The sequence below is a fragment of the Marmota flaviventris genome, chromosome 3, assembly GCF_047511675.1.
Source record: "Marmota flaviventris isolate mMarFla1 chromosome 3, mMarFla1.hap1, whole genome shotgun sequence".
NCBI lineage: Eukaryota > Metazoa > Chordata > Mammalia > Rodentia > Sciuridae > Marmota > Marmota flaviventris.
The window spans coordinates 38,086,598-38,107,609 of NC_092500.1; the positions used below are offsets into that span (position 1 = coordinate 38,086,598).

Consider the following 21,012-nt stretch of genomic DNA (forward strand, 5'->3'; position numbering starts at 1 on the left):
TCTTTAGTTTTCTAACATTCAACTCTAAATTAGTAACTCTACATTTGCTTCTATATTAGTAATTTTTAACACAGATGCTACAGCACATTTTTTCTTAGCATGGATTAAATTTATACATTTTGTTTTATGATGGGCACAAAGTAATTCTTAAAAGATTCATTAGATCTCTGTTAATTATATTACCTTCCACCACCTGACTCTCAATGGCCCTCCTTAGGCTCATCTATTTTTTCTGACAGTCCACATTCAACTACTGATTGTGTCTCTTCTTCCAAGAATCTTGGCTTTGTTCATCCACTCCTAGAATGCCTTTCTTCCTATTTCTGTCTTTTGTAATTTCTGACAATATTTTACTTATAGTCAACTTATTCACTTTTTGTGCAGTACTTATTCACTAATTGTATTTTGTTGTTCGTTGTTTATTTTCCTTCTGTCTTGTATAAGTACAGAGATTTATTTTTATTCACTTCAATATTTCAATGCCTAGAATAATAGTTGGCATGGAGTAAGTATACTAAGAATCTACTGAATCAACAGACAAAGGTACTTATCAAAACAAATGTAAGGATTATAGTAAGATGCTCTATTTATGATGAATTTAAAAACATAAACATTTATATTTTAAAGTATAGGTTGGCACTTCCTCTTAATCTTGTGCTATTTTGACAAAGTTGAATGAATTAAGAGATAATGTGATATCTTGAATCATTCAAAAAAATTTTAACATCCAGGCTGAAAGAATTCCAGCATGAAGGTGCAATTTTCTCATATAAAATGTTGCTTATTATACAACATTTATAATCTAACAAAACACATTTTCCTGGTATGCTAATGCATTATGCAAACCCTCTCGTGATTTTGTCACAGAATTTTAAAAGTTTCAATTAAGTGAAACAGACCTTAACCAGCTTTGAATGAATTTTCTAATGAGAACAGATTTTATATAAAGTAGTTGTTTTTAATATTAACTTATATTTATATAGGTTGGAATCAGTTATTTTGTCCTTTGACCTAGCTTTCCTTCATGCATTCCTCTCTTTGGGTATATCTCAAATACAGCAAAAAAGAAAAGGGATAAGTAACCATGTGTACATATGTGTATATGTACATATAAACACACATATATTTATGTATCTGCATGTATATACATACATACATGATTATATATTATTGGAAAGCACAGAAATTCTTGTATCCACTTTCTATTATTTGGGGGAGATACTGGGGGTTGAACCCAGGGACACTTAAACAACTGAGCCATATCCCCAGCCCATTTTTTAAAAATTTTATTTACAGACAGGGTCTTACTGAGTTGCTTAGGGCCTAGATAAGTTGCTGAGGCTGGCTCTGAACTCGTGATCCTCCTACTTCAACCTCCTAAGGCAAGGGGAATACATACTTTTCTAGCCTGGAAAGAAAGGGTGAAAAAGGCTAATCAAGGATCAAACCTGAAATATATAAGGCACTTAGTATTTATGGAATAATTAATTCCATTGAAAATACAGTTATCCCTGATGTAAACTACTACATAACCTTTAATAAGAGAGCATGGTGATTATTTAACCAAATAGCTGCATAGTTACAGATATCTTAACAACTGTCTAATCAACACACCACAAAGCAACCCAGTGTGTGATTAGTTCAAGTATATTCACCTTGATGAAACCTTATGGTGGATACATGAGTGACCAGGCATTTATTCTTGATATTTAAGCATAGGCACATCTCCCAAACAAAACAAGAGATTAATAAAATGTCCTTGTATATCTGAATGTCTCAAAAAGGAACTCACAGATTATTGGAAAAAATAGTTGTTATTCATACTTAATGAAAAGAATTCCAACTAACAATTATTTACTGATCATTTTCTACATTTGTGTAGACATATATTAAAGATATTGAAATTGCTACAACTAGAAGTAATAATAGGTAAATGTACAGTGATTTGTGCTTCCCCTTAACTTCCCTTTTAATCCTTAAAGGGAAGAAAGACCTACAAAGGCAACACAAAGGAAGAATGATAGAACAAATTTTCAATTAGGTAGCTCAAGACATAAGAAACATGCTATGAAATATCAGGGGCTGGGAATCCATTAGGAAACAAAGTCAAAAATCTTGCTTTCATAACCTCACAATCTGAGATCTGTGTTGAAATAGGTACAATTATGATGTTTAGATTTATGAATCAAGCTACTAATAAAGTATGTTTTTATTTTTTTTTTGAGAACTTTAATTTTTTTTTTTTAGTTATCGGCAGACACAACATCTTTGTTTGTATGTGGTGCTGAGGATCGAACCTGGGCCGCACGCATGCCAGGCGAGCGCGCTACCGCTTGAGACACATCCCCAGCCCTAAAGTATGTTTTTAAAGAAATAAATCAGTGGCCAAGGTATTTGTGTGTTCTTTTCATAGAAGTTATTGAATGAGCTTTAACATTTCATGTAAAACTTTGGAACACTCTCCAATATCTTCGAGCAAAATTCAACCTCGTTCTGTAGTTGTGGCCAGTGCCTAGCACAGAGCTTGCCACACTGTTTGGGGAGTTATGTGCTTGTATATTATATGTATATACAAATAAAATTGTATATTCCTTAATATTTTCAAAATGTGTATGATTCCATCAGATCCCCCAGGAAACTCAGTGAAATTGCAGGGTAGAATTTGTTTCCTCCCATTGTACAGTGTCTATGAGATTGAATGATACAATTGCCCTGTGTGCCAGATGAGGAAACAGTATCAGTGAGAGATGTGACTTCTGCAGACCACATAACTAAGACTTGAATTTCAAGATCAGTGTTCTCTCTAAAATAATTAAAAGATAGGCCTATTGAGCTATTCCTGAGTGTCTTTAGAGTCTCTTAAATATATGGATAGTCAATCATCTTTGACTTTCTCAATCATTGGTGAAATGTGCTTCTTTTTTTTCTCTCTTCCGTTTACCATAAGATGGAAAAGACCTTCAGACATAATCAATATTATAATTAGAATAAAATAAGCATTTATTATATGCAAATATTTTGCTACAAAACAGTGTCTGCTTTTAAAAGTTCATTGTTAGCCAAAAAAAACTCAGCTCTATCACAGGAAAGGGGATAGAGGCCATTTGTCATTTCCAATCCTGCACCCATGGCATCCCATTATACTTACAGAAGGTTTCTCTATACTTCTTAAATTCTTTTTTTTTAATTAATTTTTTCAGTGTCTTACTAGGTTTTTATTATTATTTTTAAGTACACTATAACAGTGGAATGCATTACAATTCTTATTACACATATAGAGTGCAATTTTTCGTATCTCCCTATGTAAAGTATGTTCACACCAATCAGAAAATACGAGTCCCTACTGTGGTGAGCCAGTGAAAGCCAACTGTCCGACAGGGAAAGGAACCATGGCCAGTATTTGTAGGCTCCAGTAACTGAACCCTGAACAACTGACTTTAAAGTAGACATTTTAATAACATCACCTACTAAATCACAATCCGCAGAGTACGGCACATGGCATGTAGCACTCCTGACTCAATTCCTGGCACACATTAATTCATCAATAAGTGACACCTCTGAATAAAGGCCAGTTATAGATAGACGTGAAAATGTGCAAGATAAATATTTTTCAAATTTAATGATAGAAAAGGATCTATTATTATTATTATTATTATTATTACTACTACTACTACTACTACAACTAAAAAGCATTTTTAACAAGTTTGGTTTTTAAAGCAAGTTATTTTCTGGGCAATATACCCAAGTCCTATTGAAGGAATTCTGGTATTACGTCAGTTATCTTGTGTACTGTTATATGTCAACATTCCAAAAAACTTTAACAGAAATTAACAGCAACTACAATTAGATCCCAACATTTCTGGCACTAGAAGCAGTTTCTCTCTAAAGCAAATGGGATTACTGGGCTGACTCTCTTGATCTGGGGGAGGGGGGGGTGGAAACCATCTCCTCACCTCCTTCTCCCATATCCCGTGTTTCCATCCCCTCTTCCCCAAGCACGTATATTCTGACCATTTGAGTGGAAAGTTCAAAGAAAGCCACACAGCTACACCCACTCAGCGCTCCTAGGGGTGGAAGAGCAAAGTTCTAGGGCAGAGCCTTCCTTCCCAGAGCCTGGCGATGCAGTCGCTCTCGGATACCTGCTCCACTAAGCGCCGCGTCTGAAGATCTGCTGCCACGGAACAGTTGCGTCTCCATCTGGCTGTCAACCCACCCGAGCTTTCTTCTCCTCCTCCACCACCACCTTCCTGCCTTCCCCCTCCTCCCCCTCCTTTCCGTCTTCCCTCTCCACCCCCGCCCCCAATCTCCTCCTCTTTTTCTCACTACAAGCGGTTGCTGATGCTGAAGCTGAGCGTCACTTCGGCTCCCACGGCAGACATGGCGACATTGACAGTGGTCCAGCCGCTTACTCTGGACAGAGGTAAGGGAGCGGCTCGCCCGCCAGGCCACTGCGCCCCCTCTGCTGCCGCCTCTGCCCCTGACAACTCCCACCGGGACAGCAGGACGCGCTCGGGCAGGGCGAGCAGGAAGAGCGAGGACACCCAAGAAGGCATTCGCGCCTAGAGCGGGATACTTTCTTCCCCTTTTTCTCCCCGCCTTGTCCCTGCTGCCCCTTCGTGCTTTACTCGCCCGGGCGAGGGGTGCTGGTCCGGTTCTGAAGCCCCTGCCGCCACTCCCAGCCCCTCACTGGGTCGCCTCCCGGCCGCGGGCTTTGTTGGAGTGGATGAGCGGGGACCGCTAGGCGCCCGGGGCTTGGGGTTGGAGAGGAGCAGAGAGGAAGCTCGCTTGGCCCGAGAGCAGAAAGACTGGCAAGGGAGTCGCCTGCCAACCTGCACGGTCAGGCGGCCCAAGAGAAAGGAAGTTTGTCCCCTGCGTAGGAGGACTAGGGTTGGTCCAGCGGCTGGTGCCCAGGAGGCCGCCCAGAGGCGGTCAGGGCGCTCCTGTGGGGTGGCCAAGCGCCCAGCGACTGTGCTGCCGCGGCAGGGAGCTGCCCTCTGCTGAAAGGGCAACGGGAGTGCGGGCAGCCGTGCCCGGGTCCTGACGCCGCATCGCGGCAGCAGAGTCCCGCTCTTCCCAGCCTCGCGTCCGGACTGCGCTGGGGGTCGCGTTGCTCTCTCCTCCTGCAGCTCCAGAGTGGTAGCAACTCTGTTTCTCACATCCCAGCCAACCTTGTTCTCGCCCAGCTAGGTGCAGCCGCGGTGTCCCTAGGCACGGGGACAAAGCACAGTTTGGGTTAAATTTTAACTTCTGACCTGCGACCCCAAGCTTTCTGCCCTCTGACTTAAATGGGGAAACAGTGTTTGTTTCCTCCCCAAGACCTCCGCCAGCCCAGGGATGGGTGATCCGCTGGGATCAGGGCCTCTCTGGTGCACCCATGCGGGCTTATACCTGTACCTATGTGATCGCGTTTCCTTTCTGGCTTGCGACGTCCAGTTATGAAGGCGCTCGAGTCCCATGGCTCTGCAGAGAGAGGGCACCCGCTAGTCCCTGTCCGCAGCGGCCGGATTTAGGACCCCGGGCGGCCATTTGGAAATGATGTGTTAAGAGGCAAATGATTTAGTCTATGGCCTTCTAAAATTTTTCTTTCTAACGGATAAAACTGGACAGTGGGGCAAAGCAAAAGAGCATACTTGCAATGAGTACAATGCAAAAGTCAGTGAACTCAGTTTGAGGTTTTTAATTTGGAGAGATAGTGGATGTCTTTAACTCAATCAGTCGGCGCCAGATGTTATGTGGTGCCCATAGCAACCTTACTTGGGATAAGAGTTTAAAAATTTATTTTAAATGATAAAAGATTGATTTTATGTTGGAAAATGTTGATTCACAACGTAACAAATTAGAAATAGTTAAGAGCTCAGAAATCCATTGTATAATCCATGATTTCAGCCCCAATATCATCCTCTGCACTAAGCAGGATAGATCCATTGCCAGTAAGAGCCAGATGGCAAGCTATTAGAAACTGTGGATTTCCCAAGTATTTCTATTTTAATGTGATGGGCGCTTATATTGTCCCATTACTAAATTACAGTCATTAAACATTCTAAGTAAAACAACTACCTTTGGATCAAACTCTCCACAAAGATTTTATTCCTGAGCAATTTTATATCCGCTTTTTACTACTACTAATAAAGATATTTCACTTCTGGAGGATTTATCTTAGCCTTTACATGCCTCAGCATGTACTAAGAAGTGGTACTGAATAGATATGGATTTATTCTAAAGTTTGTTCTTGTTCATGTTCAAATTGTACCTGTTCTTCTTGGTGTGATTGGGTCCATGCATGAGCTCAGACAGGAACTGGGTTAGATTATGCCTAGATCTGAATACAATCACCAGCAGTCCACAGGATCTGTAACCTACTAGGAATGATGGGCTATTGTTATCACTGCTGCACATGTTCAATATAAACAAGTATTTTTCTATCACATCATGATAATACATTAATGATCAATTAATTGATTCATTTCATCATTAAATTCATGGAATAAAGGATCCTAGAACTTTCCCTTTTGGAAAGTGTGTGTTAAAAGAAGCAGCCCAATACTACTTGTTTAGTTCCCAGTTGCAAATCTGGTACTCAACTTTGGATGAATCAGTTAACCTCTTTAGACATCAGTTTCCCTCTGTGCCACATCAGGAGTTTAGACTAAATGATTCTGACACTGTGCAGCTTTAGCAGTCTATAATTCAACTAATTAAAGTTAAGACTCTGTTTGGTCACCTACTGGGAGATTTTCCAAATCATTCCTCTCCCAGGCTGCTTTGGTACCCTTTGAAGTGCTCTAAATTTCCCCACTGCTTTGGTTTCATGGAAGCTTTTATCACACTCTTATTGCATTTGTCTCCCCAGTGGGTGGAGCTCCTCAAGGGAAGAGTTCATTTCTGAATTCATCTTTGAATTCTCAATGCCTGTCATCATCCCTGACATGGTAGGATTTTTTAAAAAGTCTGTTTGTACAAATAAACAAAAGACAGCAGTAAGTCAAGCACTGTTAAATATAAGGATTTAGTGGTGAACTGAGGTATAGTTCATAGAGTCTTATTTTGGCTCTGTAAAGGATGATAAAGATAACACATACTGATGGTTTTTAACTGCTCTTTTCCCCTATGCACGCAATAGATTCTCAGCAATAATAGTAACTCACCAAGGCTATGTTTTTTAACCAAGATTTATGATAGGTGGGCATAGGGAAGGAAGGGAAGAAGGTGCTTCACAAAGCCTCCCCAGGGCATCTAGGTGAGTCTGAAAACAATCCATAATTTTACAGCTGCTGATTCTTCTCCAGAATCTTCATTTTACAAATGGAGAACATAAAACAATGATGACAAGATGTTTTCAAAATTACTCTACCACATAGTTGGAGATTTTAAGATAAAATATAGTTGTTCTTGTTCTGAGTCCTTTGGTATCCTAAAGTAGAATCATAAACACGTGGAATCTTCAGAGCAAGGTCTAAACAAGCAAATCAAAACTATGGATCAAAATTAAGATTAAGTCCTCCTAGAATTCAGAAGATAACATCTTAAAGTAGGAAGCTCAGAAGTCCTTGGATCCCCTCTGGGAAGCAGAGAGACCTGGTCTAGACTAGGCTCCAAAAGGCTGAACAGGTGATTTAGGGCTTTCATGGCTCTGAGTGTATTCCAAATTCTTTTCCATCTGCTACTAAATTGTTGGATTAGACTGACTCTGACCAGGGTAGGTTCCTTTTCCCTCTGGTCCCAGTCCATGATATTTGTCATTTACTTATTGAATGCCTATTATATAAACAGACCCTATTGTGGGATTGGTGTGCATTGAGGAACTAAACAGGTATAATTTTAATCTTTGTAAATTAGGGCCTATTGCAGGAGAGAGATTATAAAATACATCCACATACAAGCAAACAACTCATTCATTCATTCACTATTCATTTATCATCTATTAAATGCAAGGTACTATGGAAATACCAGAAATGACGTTTCTTGCTTTAAGAGTCTAGTGGGGAAGACAAATAACAAATAAGATATTATTATCTAATTTAACAAATAAGTAACGAGTGCCAGACTTCTGCCAAATATTGTTTTAATCACTGTGGTGGTGCCAATGAACAAAACAGATAAAATCTAATGGAGAAGAACACATTCAAAGACAATTATAAGTGCTGGGGAGAAAGAAGAAAACTGGATAAAGGAGAATTATGGGGGCTGTTGTTTTAGATGAAGTCATCAAGAAAGGTTCTACTGAGTTGGTGACATTTGAGAAGAGCCTTGAAAGAATGAAGCGAACTTTGCAGATGTTTGGGGAAATGTGCTCAAAATGAACTCACATGGGCATGCGGGGAACATCCAGGAAACTAGTGTGAGGGAAGAGTGGCATGAGAGGAGATGCAGGGAGATGGTAACTGGGCTCATGATGATGGTACTCATAATTAAGATCTTAGACTAGTTGAGAATACAAAGTGTTGTAAAAAAAATAAACATGCCATTGAGATATAGAATAATAGGGGAGGACCTGATTGATGTTGGTCAAAGAATGCTCACTGAGAAAGTGAAATGTAAACAGTTTGTAGGGTGGTAACAGGATTCTTAGAAAAAGCATTCAAAGAGAAGAAAGTAGGAATAAAAACAGCTCCACATTTACAACTTGGCTAACAACTGGTTAATATGTCCAAAGTCCAGAAAATAATCAAAAATTAAAATTACCAAGAAATAATTACCCTCTAAGTATGTATCCTGGGGTAGAAATGTGGTTATATATGCCAAGGAAATCTACAGATCAGCTTTCCCTTCTTTTTATTGCTAGGCTAAAACATCATATATTATAATTAGATTTTCAAAGATATACTGAGCATTGTAATTTACATGTCACTGTGCATAAATCTGCATGTTGAATCCAAGTGGTCATAAGATGAGATCTATTCATTTTTGGTCTCATATTTCATGATAGATAGTAGTGTAGGAAGTAGCACATATAATTTACCCTCTTGGCCAAGTGAAGATGCTGATAAGGAGATTAGTGTGGCATTCTCTTCCAGATTTTAAAACGTGCACAGCAGCTCTTCCCAACACCGAGAGGCTGGTTTGCCCAGATTTTAATCTCTGAAACCAGGAATGACCTTCAGTTAAACCAGAGGCAACAAAGCAGAGTACAATCTGGATACTTAATACCTTCCTTTAAAATGACATAGAAATCCTTCATTATATGAAAGAAAGGTTTTAGTCACTTTCCTCGGTAACACCAACTCTACTTTCCATCTCAAGGTCAGAAAGGATAATATAAAAGAATTTTTCAAAATTTCACTTTTGTTGAACATCCCTCATAATTAAACCAAATGGATTAAAAAAAATCCAGTGTCAAAAAAGGGATAATTAAAACATTTCTATGTGTTAATTACTGTTATGAAATTTAAAATATTTGATATATGATGACATGATCAGTTGGTTACATTCTGTAATTAAATGCTTATACAAGATAAAATGTTGACATTATTGTCATCTAAGTTTTCTGTGAGTTAAATTCAATTTGGGTAACTTGCAAAATGTAAACAGAAATCTTTACTTCTTGGCTTCTTTAAATTGTAATTTAAAATATTGATTAAACTCATCTTTTAGTCTGCTTTGTCTTTTTTAAAAAATATCAGGCTTTGGTCCTTTAACAATTTTAATGTAAAACCAAGACCTTTTATTTTGTGCATTTCAAACTTGTGGGGAAAAAAAACATGAGAACAAAAATGGAATGCCAATGAGAATCCCATGAGTGCCACACTTTCCATAAAATTTGTGATACATTAAATTTTTTCTTTTTCCTTTCCACTTTTCAAAGCATGCAGAGCTTATTACTTCATGTATCTTCCAATTCAAGCCTTGGGCAGCCTATAGCTTTTTTAATCAGCTCTATTCACCAGTTTTTATAAAATCTGTGTTTGCCTGAAAATTGCTTTTGCTCATAGCTGAAAAAAACTTGCCCCTTCTCTTGTTCCTCATTATTTTTTATGTTTTATTATTTGACATGAAAAATGTTAAGAAGGAAGGAAAATAAAAATTATGGTTTTCTTTTTATGTTGTTCTAAAGACATGTACCATGGTGGTCTTCACTGGGGAGGAATAAGAGAGGGACTGATGATGTCTTACACCTCTTGTGCTAAAGGTTTCCCACATCAGCACCCAGATATGTTTTAGTTCACAAACTTTAACTATTTGCTTGCTTTCTCATATTTTCTGGAGGCTCCAATAAATATCTTTAAAAATATTTTTATTGAATTTTTTTCCAGATCAATTTGTGCTATATATTTAAAGAACGCTCTCTAAGAATCAAAAATTTGTCACCACATCCATCTTTTATTTTTTGTTTGGTAATGGCAAGTTGCCAAGAGAATGACTCAAAACATACATCTTTTACTTAAGGATAGCTTTATACATAGTTCTAAAATTTAGAATAAATACAGAAATTAATGAAAGAGCTTCCAGAAAAAGAAAAAAAAGTAATTTAGTGAATTCTTCTAATTTGCTCCAAGACCCAAGATATATTTGGTGTGCTCCAGTCATTTATGAAATTAATATTTTTACTTCTGAAGTATTTTTTTTCAGGAATCACAACAGGAGACTAGCTATTTAGAAGGGGAAAGGGAACATAAAATAGAGAAAAACCAAATGGGAAAATGTACTGGGTGTTCAGCATGGTATTATATGCGCAAAACCGGTGTCTCTTGGAGAGAATTCTTTTTTTTTTTTTAAGTTTTGACATCTGTCTGTTAGAATCTATCAAATCAAAGACCTAGTTGAATTTGTTTATGGAGAGCCCACTGCATTTTGTGGCACATAGTAGTCATGGTCTTCCTATTTGTTGATTGTTTAATAAATGAATGAAATAAAAGTGACTTAGCTGACTATCATCAAATATTGCTAATGCTAAAAAAATAACTTAAAGGCTGGATGTGGTGGTATAGGCCTATAATCCTAGCTACTCAGCAGGATGAAGCAGGAGAATTGCAAGTTCAAGCCCAGCCTAGGAAACTTTTCGAAATCCTGTCTCAAAATAAATGTTAAAAGGGCTGAGAATGTAGCTCAGTGGTAGAGCACTTGCCTGGCATGAACAAGACAGAAGATTCAATCCCCAAGATGGGGGTAGGGATTGATTGTGGGAGGAATCCTTTCAACCTAAAATAATGTAAGAATGGCTGCTACCTTAGGTTGTCTGTGTGTGTGTGTGTGTGTGTGTGTGTGTGTAGCAGAGCAAGGGGTGTGTTCTCCAGGACTAGGAAAGGATGTGAGTGTTGGTGTTACTCTTCATATCCCTGTATCCATTACTTGCATTTATTTTGAATTAAGCCAAACAGCTAAAGTTGGAATACAACTGAAAGATTTTTTTTTTTTAATGTGGGGAGGAGGCTACAGAATAGCTCGCCCCCATCCTCAACCCACACAAAAGAAACTGCATAGTTTATTTAAAAAAAACACACACACAAATCAATGAATGGTCAACTCTGACCTGATAAACAAATTTAAATGGATTTAATTTGAAATCACTCTGTATGTGAAATAATCTTCAAAAATCACAGATTACCACCAATGCTTTATATCTGATCCATGTGATAGTTTTATATGATTTGAGTTTTCCTAGGTACTATGCTGAGTTTGATGACTTACCTAATAAAAATAAATATGCCCAAAGACCACTTTTTTAAAAATTGCTATTATGAGAGCAGAATGCATTACAGTTCATATTACACATATACTGGACGATTTTTTATATCTCTGGTTGTACATAAAATAGAGTCACACCATTCATGTTTTCATACATGTACTTAGGGTAATGATGTCCATCTCATTCCACTATCTTTCCTACCCTCATACCCACTCCTTTCCTCTCCCTCCCCTTTGCCCTATCTAGAGTTCATCTAATCCTCCCATGCCCCCTCCCGAACCACATTATGAATCAGCATCCTTAAATCAGAGAAAACATTCAGCATTTGGTTTTGGGGGATTGGCTAACTTCACTTAGCATTCTATTCTCCAGTGCCATCCATTTACCTGCAAATGCTGTGATTTTATTCTCTTTTAATGCTGAATACTTTCCATTGTGTATATATACCACGTTTTCTTTATCCATTCATCTACTGAAGGGCATCTAGGTTGCTTCCACAGTTTGGCTATTGTGAATTGTGCTGCTATAAACACTGATGTGGTTGTGTTCCTATAGTATGCTGTTTTTAAGTCCTTTTGGGAATGGACTGAAGAGTGGGATGGCTGGGTCAAATGGTAGTTCCATTCCCAGTTTTCCAAGAAATCTCCATACAGCTTTCCATATTGCCTGCACCAATTTGCAGTCCCACCAGCAATGTATGAGTGTGCCTTTTCCCCCACATCCTCACCAACACTTATTGTTGTTGTATTCATAATAGCTGCCATTCTGACTGGAGTGAGATGAAATCTTAGAGTAGTTTTGGTTTGTATTTCTCTAATTGCTAGAGATGTTAAACATTTTTTCATATATTTGTTGACTGATTGTATATCTTCTCCTGAAAAGTGTCTGTTCAGTTCCTAGGCCCATTTATTGATTGGGTTATTTGTTTTTTCTTTTTTTTTTTTTGGTGTTAAGATTTCAAAGACCACTTCTAAAAAATATTTTGTGGGATTCAAACTTATTTTGAACTTGGATATCTGTTTCGAATTATTTTGAACTTAGATATCTGTCTTGAATAGAAAACTAGAACTTCTAATTTAACCAGATGGTAAGTTATCCTAGAAACACTGTAGTTATTTCAAGTCTACCTGGTTCTAGTCTTTATTTGCCTAATGAGGTGATAGTTATATTTTAGGATAGGATCCCTTCAATTTTTTTTAATTAAAGAATCATATTTACCAAAAAAAGGATAGAAAAATGGGAGTCACAGAATGTTCATAAGATTTAAATCTCCACAATAGATGGAAGGAGGGAGAAAGCCAAGAGACAGCTGACTGTACTGAACACTAATTTAAAGAATTGTGGAATATAGTTGAGGGACTGCTAAAAGTGATTTTTTAGGAAAATTGGGGAACAGCAGTAGCTGCTGATAGACAAATGACTTGGCATCCACATAATAATAATAATAATAAATGTTTTAGGAAATGATAGACCAATCTATTAGCTGTTGCCTTCCAACAGAAAAACACAAGTCATGTTACTAAAAGAATGCGATATTGGCACTTATTAAGGAAAGTGATGATTACAGAAAGTACATGTTATCACAGAGAACAGGTCTCACCGACTTTCAGGTGCCATACTGTACATTCAGGAAACCCCAAATATTGCGGAGCCTTCTTGAGATGTGGAGATCTGGGAGGTGGGTTTCTAATGGTTGAGACGCTGCTACAAGAACGTTGAGTTCTTTGTCTATTCAACATTGTTACCAAAATTTTGGATGAGCACCACAGATTATATCTTAATCAGATTTACTGGTGGCATATAGAATAAGGAAAAACAGCAAAGATCTTGGCCAACCGAATCAGTATTTAAAACTATACCTTATTTGAATGGCAGGTTACAATAAAAAGATAAAATGCAATGGAAATAAATGTAGTCTTCATTTATTAGATGGAATCACATTAAAATGTGATTAGATTCATTTTGATGGCACAACTATGACTGGGATAATTTAGTTTAGGGGAATTTGATTTGGAAAGTATTTGAGGATTTCACTTAAATGCAAAGTGAATACTGTGATAAAATTACCAAAATATAAAATCATTAATCTCTTTAAAATTAAATATAAAACTATTTAACCTGAATAACGTAATAAAATACTAAACTAGAAGAGATTATTATTTTTTAAATGGTAGTATTCAAAATTAGAAATCATTCTGCATTGGCACATAAATCATATTAATGTTTTAAAACATGATGGAAAAAAAAACTGCTAAATTCACAGTGAGAAAAATATTTTCTCAACTGAGACTCCATTGGTAATTTGGGCCCTAAACTCATTTGTCACATAGGAGGTTGAGCATGTTTGATTCCCAGGCACCGAATGCCTGCATAAATTCCACGAATCCTATCATTGTGCTAACTGATAATATCAGATGAAAGTCCAGATTCCCCCTTTGGAGGCAGTATTATACCACCCGAGAACCATTAATTTCCAAGAAAATGGAATAGTTCAACATTAGGAAATATTTTACTATAATTCTTTATATTAACAGATTAATTATATAAAACCGTATCATCTCAGTATATATTGATAAAGGCGGATGACATAAAGCTAACATTCACTTGTGATTTCAAAACACATAACATTTATGAGCCTGTAAGTAGAGAGATTCCTTAACAAGACAAACTCTAGTCTTCAGAGGCCAATGTCAAATGTTACATTTAGAGAAGAAAAACAGAACAGTTTGCTTTAGCTCAAGAGTAGTACAAAAACATTTTAAGATAAAAATAAGTAATAAAATGGAACCGTCAAAATTATCATCTTCAGAGTATTCAGTTATCCTCTGAAAAAGCTAATAGAGACAAAAGTGAGTTTCCTAATGGGGTACAATCACTGAAGTGTACTGAAGTGAAATCAATAATCCTATGCCCAAATAATATCTAAATAATAATCTTTTATCCAAATGTTAAGAAAATTGATGGAAAACTTATAAATAAAACCAAAAAATAACAAAAATGTTGGAATAAAAAAGCTGCAATTAATATTTTTGAATGCTAATTATGTGTAATACCTACCATATATTTAGAGATGGGGATATAGAAGCAAACAAAATAGACAAATTCTCTGTTAGTGCTTATGTTCCCGTCAGAATAGACAGACAAAACATTTAAACAGGTAAATAAATAGTATGACTCCAGAGAACAATAAGTGCAGAAAAGAAAAACACACAGTGAAATGGGACTGAGCGCTCTTACAGGTGAGATCATGGAAGGGCTCCCTAAGAAGGTAACATTAGAACAGAGGCAGCTGTGCCAAGATCCAGGTGAAGAGCATTTTGAGAAAAGGAGCAATCAAGTGCAAAGATGATAATCACGGTGAGTTCAAGCAATGGACTATAGTAATCAGAACATAGAAAACAAGGAGGGAATGGATCAGAAGTATTGAGTGGTAGTCAGGTGGTAATACCTGTTTTACAAGATTCAGTGAGATAACGGATGGTAACTACTGCACCCTGTAAAATGACATCCTAATACTATTTTCTTCTGGTTGTTATTGTATTCTGCATCACCTATAGAATATTGTCTTATTTGGAAGGTCACATGGTACTTAAAAGCTTGCACTCCAGAGCTATTTCGCCTGGGTTTGAATTTTGGCTTTTCTGTTATTAGCTCTTCAACATCCATAAAAGCAATGTGATTATTTTGAGTCTCAGTTTTCTTACCTGTAAAATGGCAAATAGAAAAAATTACACTAAGACTAAGAGTTGCTGATTCAAATGAATTAATATGCATTGAGTACTCAGAGAAGGTCTGACACATAGTAACCACTAAGCATGATGATTACTTCTTCCCCGAGTCCTTGATGTCTTCCATATTAGAGGCAGAGACACAGAATGTTTGCTTCTTTCAGGATGAACAAAGAGGCAGGTCCATATGTATTTGGGGTTCTTCCAGAAATAGGAAGCATTTTTGAAAATGCCTGGGGTTCAAAACATTTTCGTGTATATTCACCTAATTTGTCAACCTACATTTCCTCCAAACACATATTTCTTGATGCTTCAATAGCACTTTTTAATAATTTTATGAGAAAAGTTATTATAGAAGGTTGAAGTTTTTTTTAATAGGACTGTCACCCTTAAAAACATAAGTTTTTTTTAAAAAAATTTATCTTTGAATGCCCATTGCCTATCACAATGCTCGTAAGATAAGTATTCAAATATTCACTGAATGAATTTGTGGTTTGTCTCAAATATGGCATCATTTCAGAAGGTAAAACAAGTAACTGAGCACAGGACATAAGGGGACACATTTTTATTAAAGAAAAAAATTCTCACATTTATGATGTTCAAAATTAGAATCAGTATATTCTGGGAATTAGTAAACATCTTATCATAAAAACTGTATAGGCAAAATGTGAATAATAAATTGTGAAATTTGTTGTGAAGCTAACTTTTAAGATTTAGTCATTGTGCCAGACAAGGTGGCACACACCTATATCCCAGCTGCTCCGGAGGCTAAGGCAGGAAGATTTTGAGTTCAAAACCAGCTTCAGCAATGGTGAGGTACTAAGCAACTCAGTGAGACCTTGTCTCTAAATAAAATACAAAATACGGGGCTGGGGATGTGACTCAGTGGTTGAGTACCCTTGGGTTCAATCCCCAGTACCAAAAAAAAAATTGTAATTGTAATTGTTTAGGAAAATAATTAGAGTTTGTGTAGATGTTCTGTGGTCTTTCTTAATATAAGCTAATCATACAGCTATCAAAAGTGTACTACTAAATAATTAATAGGAAAATACAACCAAGAGTGATTTAGAGTTCTCTCTCTCGCTCTCCCTTTCTCTCTCTCTCTCTTTCTTCTCTCTCTCTCTCTCTCTCTCTCTCTCTCTCTCTCTCTCTCTCTCTCTCTCCTGTTTAATTGTAAAGCATCACATGATGCTGAAGGAGGCAAACATGTGACAGAGGGAGGGAGGAGCTCCAGATGGCTGGACCTCTATTTAGTCTATCTTTGCCTTGTCCTTGCTATATGACCTTGACCTGTTACTATCTGTTTCCTATAACATCACCACATTCATAGAGTGCTCAGTAGTGATTGGTTAGCTCCATCCTCTTCTCCCCAGGGGCATGCATTTTTCCCAGACAAATATGAATTTGAGTTGCAATTCTGTCACTTACTATCTATGAAAACTTAGAATATTGCTTACTCTCTCCACATGTTATTTCTTTCATACTTTTATAGAAATAACACCCACTATGCATGGTGATGTATTTCTTTTATTCTTAGCTATTCAAGGAGAAGCAAGAGAGATTACTATGTGCCAGGTGCCAAGTCAAGGGCTATGGATAGACGTTGTAGTCAGCTTTTTCGTAGCTGTGACCAAAAAAAAAAGCTGACAAGAACAATTTGAGAGCAGGAAAAGTTTATTTGGCACTCCTGGTTTCAAAGGTCTCAGTCCAAAGAAGGCCAGCTCCCTTGCTCTGGGCCACATGTGAGGCCGAAGAACATCATGGTGGAAAGGCATGGTGGAGGAAATAGCTCAGGAAGCAGAAAGATCTCTATTCACCAGGGACAAAATAAAAATCCCAAAGGCACTTTCCCAATGACCCACCTCCTCTAGGCACAACCTACCTGTTTACAGTTACCACCCAATTAATCCAGTCAAGTGGATTAACGCACAGATTAGGCTAAGGTTCTCATAACCCAATCATTGAATCTCTAAACTTTCTTGCATTCTTTTTTTAAAATTAAATATTTATTTTTTAGTTGTAGTTGGACACAATATCTTTATTTTATTTTTGTCTTTATATGGTGCTGAGGGTCAAACCCTGGGCCTTGCACATGCGAGGTGAGCACTCTACTGCTGAACCACAACCCCAGCCCTTTCTTGCATTTATTTTGGAGAACACCATATGTCCAAACCATAACAATGGAGCTAACAGTCTAGAGAAGAAGAAAGACGTTAAGCAGGTAACTTAGGACATTTGTAATATTAGGAAAAAACCTTACTCACAGTGGACATTCACTACATACCAGGCATTTTGCTAAGTGTTCTTTATGTTTCATTTTCATTAGTCCTCAAAGCAAATCTATAATATGTAGATACTATTGTTATTTTGTAGAGTTAGGAATTGAGGCATAAACAGTCTAAATAAAGGCGATTGCGTGTTGATTCTTGAGACCTGCGGCTTAAGCACTGGGCTTCAGTGTCAAGAGCAGGTGCATTGGTCTATAACATATCCTGAGGAACCTGAAGTTGGAAGAAACAGTAGAGGCAGAAACATTTGCAAAGACTTCAAAGAGCAGACTTGAGGGTGGGTACACATTAGGAGAGCATGCTGCCTTAGGATAGTGCTTAAAAAGGAATGTATAATGTATAATGATTAATTAAATCATGTATTTTGAAATTTTAGCACAATTATGGGGAAATAGCTAGTGTTATGTAAATGGTTTTGCTTATTACCTATAGTGGCTATTAGGGTCTTCATCCTAAAGGTGAAAAAAATCCATAGATAGAATTATAGGAAAATACCAGCAGTATTCTGTTCCTTCTTCCTAGGCAGTGCCTGTGAACTGAGAGATAATGACTGTGACCTTCAGATTACCTTTCAGTGATCTGTAATGCACAGAAAAAACTTCTTCTTAGACCTGGAATTTTGACAGGCTACTATTAACGGAGTGAAAATTGGTAATAGTGCCCCCAAAGCCTGTTCCCTGCAGTCTTTGCCTCCAAGTAAGAAGAGGGAAGAGGTATAGGAATGCAACACAACCTGAATTTCAGGCTTAAGGAGAAAATTGCGACATCTTTTTTCCATCAAGATTAGTTTTAAATGCCCTGAAGTGCATAAACACACTCTGCTTACCCATCATCATTAAAATACATGCCTTGGGGTTTTAGTATGGATTTCAGTGGCCCAAGTAAAACATTTGTCTAGCATTAAATGTGGAAGAGATGTTCCACCTAAGTAACACAGATATCTGAAGCTTACATCTTTAGAACAATTTTTTAACCATTTTAAACCTGTGCATGTAGAATTTATTGCTTTTCTTTCTGCAGTACAGCATATGTTCTCCAAAAAAGGGGTATTTTTGGTAAATGAATAGTAAAATATAACACAAATAAGCTTAATGTGTGTTACTGAAGGAATGCTGAGATATTTCCTTTGATAGCTCAAGGAGAAGTTTTTACATGACTCCAGCTTCTATTTAGTTAGTTAAGGTTGATAGACATATGCCTCTGGATATGCCTCTACAGCCACAAAGATATTGATTTGGATGTCACCCATTTTCCAAATGCTGCCAGTTTGGCATCCAAGTGATTACTCACCAATAGGAAAAATGTTAAGATGAATATGTTACAGATTGAAAATTTTCTTCCCCCTAAAATGCATATGTTGAAGTTGTAATCTCACAATGTGAGGTACTTAAAGGTGGGGTTTTGAGGAGGTAATAAAGTTTGGATGCGATGAGAAGGGTCGGGCCCCCATGATTATCCTTATATTACAAGAGGAAGAGAGACGTACTCTTCCTTTTGCTCTTGCCCTCCCCTTTCTTTCTCTCTCTGCCATGTGAGGACAAAATCAGATGGCTTCCGTCCATAAACCACAAGAGGGCCATCACCAAGCCAAATGTGTTGGCAACTTGGTCTTGGAAGTCCCAGACTCTAGAACTATGAGAAATAAGTCTCCACTGTTTAAGGTACTAAGTGTATGGTGCTTTGTCTGTCTTCATTCATTCACAGTTCTGTAGACTGCGAATCCCAAGATCAAGATGCCAACAGATTTGGTTAGGGCCTGTTTCTGGTGTGTAGATGGCATCTTCTTGTTGTGTCCTCACATGTTGGAAGGGCAAGGAGGTGGCTCAAGGTGCACCTTCAGTAGAACACTAATGTCATTCATGAGTGCTTGGCCTCACATGACCAATCAAATGCAAAAATTCCCATTTCCTAATACCATCATGTTGATGATTAGATTTCAAAATATATATTTGGGAGAGGCACAAACATTCAGACCATAGCTACAGCTGGCTATGATAGTTTTGTAATCATCACATTATCATGGCCTTAGCCATCCTCTGTGCTAAGTAGCTGAACAGGTTAGACATATCCAAGACAACAGGACATGTGTACACATTAAGATAGCTTGTTTCCCTTCTTATGTTTACATTTTACCCTCTGGGTTTACAAATATCCATCTCACATGTATTAATAAGTTTGGGAAGGTTCTTCTCTTGGGTCGTTTTTCATTATCTTTAGAGCTTTAAAATAAAATGCATTTAATCATTTTTTTCTTAAGTTTCTCCTGAATATATTTCAGTGCAAAGTTTTTCTCTTTGTAAATTACAAAATTTTCAAATGTAGAGGAGCTCTATCTAATAAATTGTCTTATATTCAAAAATACTTACTGATACTTACTAGCATCAATGGAGGCTTTTGCTTATCTTGCTGCATTTCTTATTTTATTATTTGTAGTGCCCATAGGGTTTAGGGTAAGTATCTTATGGACAGATTCCAGTGTCCCTAAGTAAAGTTTTATTGGAGCACAGCCATGTCCACTTATTGACAATTTGTCTGTGGCTGTGTTTGCACTATAGCTACAGTATTGAGTTGTGGAGAGACCATTTGGACCGTAAAGCTCAACTACTTACTGTATGGTCCTTTTAAGAAAAGTGCTTGTCAACCTCTGCTTTTAAAACATTAAAAGAAGCTGGATGTGGTGGCACATTCCTATAATTCCAGAGAATTTAGATATAAAGGATGGAAGATGGCAAGTTTGAGGCCAGTCTCAGTAATTTAGCAAGGCCCTAAGCAAGACCTGCCTCAAAATAAAAAAATACAAAGGGCTGGGGATGTGGCCCAGTGGTAAAGGTTCAATCCCCAGGACCAAAACAAAATAAAACCAAACAAAACATTAAAAGAAAAGTGTATTTTATATTTACTTCCATTTGTTGAGGTCCCCCCTCAGCCTTGGGTCTTCTCTGTGCCCCTGACAGAGGAGTCCTCTCCTATGCCCTCTATCTTTCCCAGGGGGCAGATGGCTGCTGCTTGAGACTTGGTACTTACTAGCTTATTACTAGGGGCAAAAAGGTTTCCCTGATGCCATTCGTTGTCAAGGTCCAACCTCCATCTTAAGAAGCCCTCTGTGCCAGCATCCTTTTCTTAATGAACCTGCCCCTCTTTGATCCACCAGACTAAATCTCGCCTTCCATCTGTGGAGGGTCTTATGTAGGATGCTGAAACTGGGACCATTCTGCCTCCACCCACATCACCCCTGGAGTAGAAGATGTTTGCTCTCTTTCCAGTTGTAATGGGTCTTTACTGCTAGTTCCAACCTGATCAACTCTCTTTCACCCAATAGAAATTTGTCGGGGGGGGAGAGTTTGCTAGTATCAGAGGTGCAGTGCTGTGCTAT

General features: G+C 37.6%; 1 protein-coding gene across 1 annotated transcript in view; it reads left to right on the forward strand.

The window, feature by feature from the left end:
* The first annotated feature begins 4,338 nt into the window (after positions 1 to 4,338).
* Positions 4,339 to 21,012, forward strand: part of Lin7a (lin-7 homolog A, crumbs cell polarity complex component) — a 127,904-nt gene continuing 111,230 nt past the window's right edge. The window contains exon 1 of the mRNA XM_027929456.2: positions 4,339 to 4,420. Coding sequence (XP_027785257.1) covers positions 4,339 to 4,420 — 82 coding nt within the window. The remainder of the gene's footprint in view (positions 4,421 to 21,012) is intronic.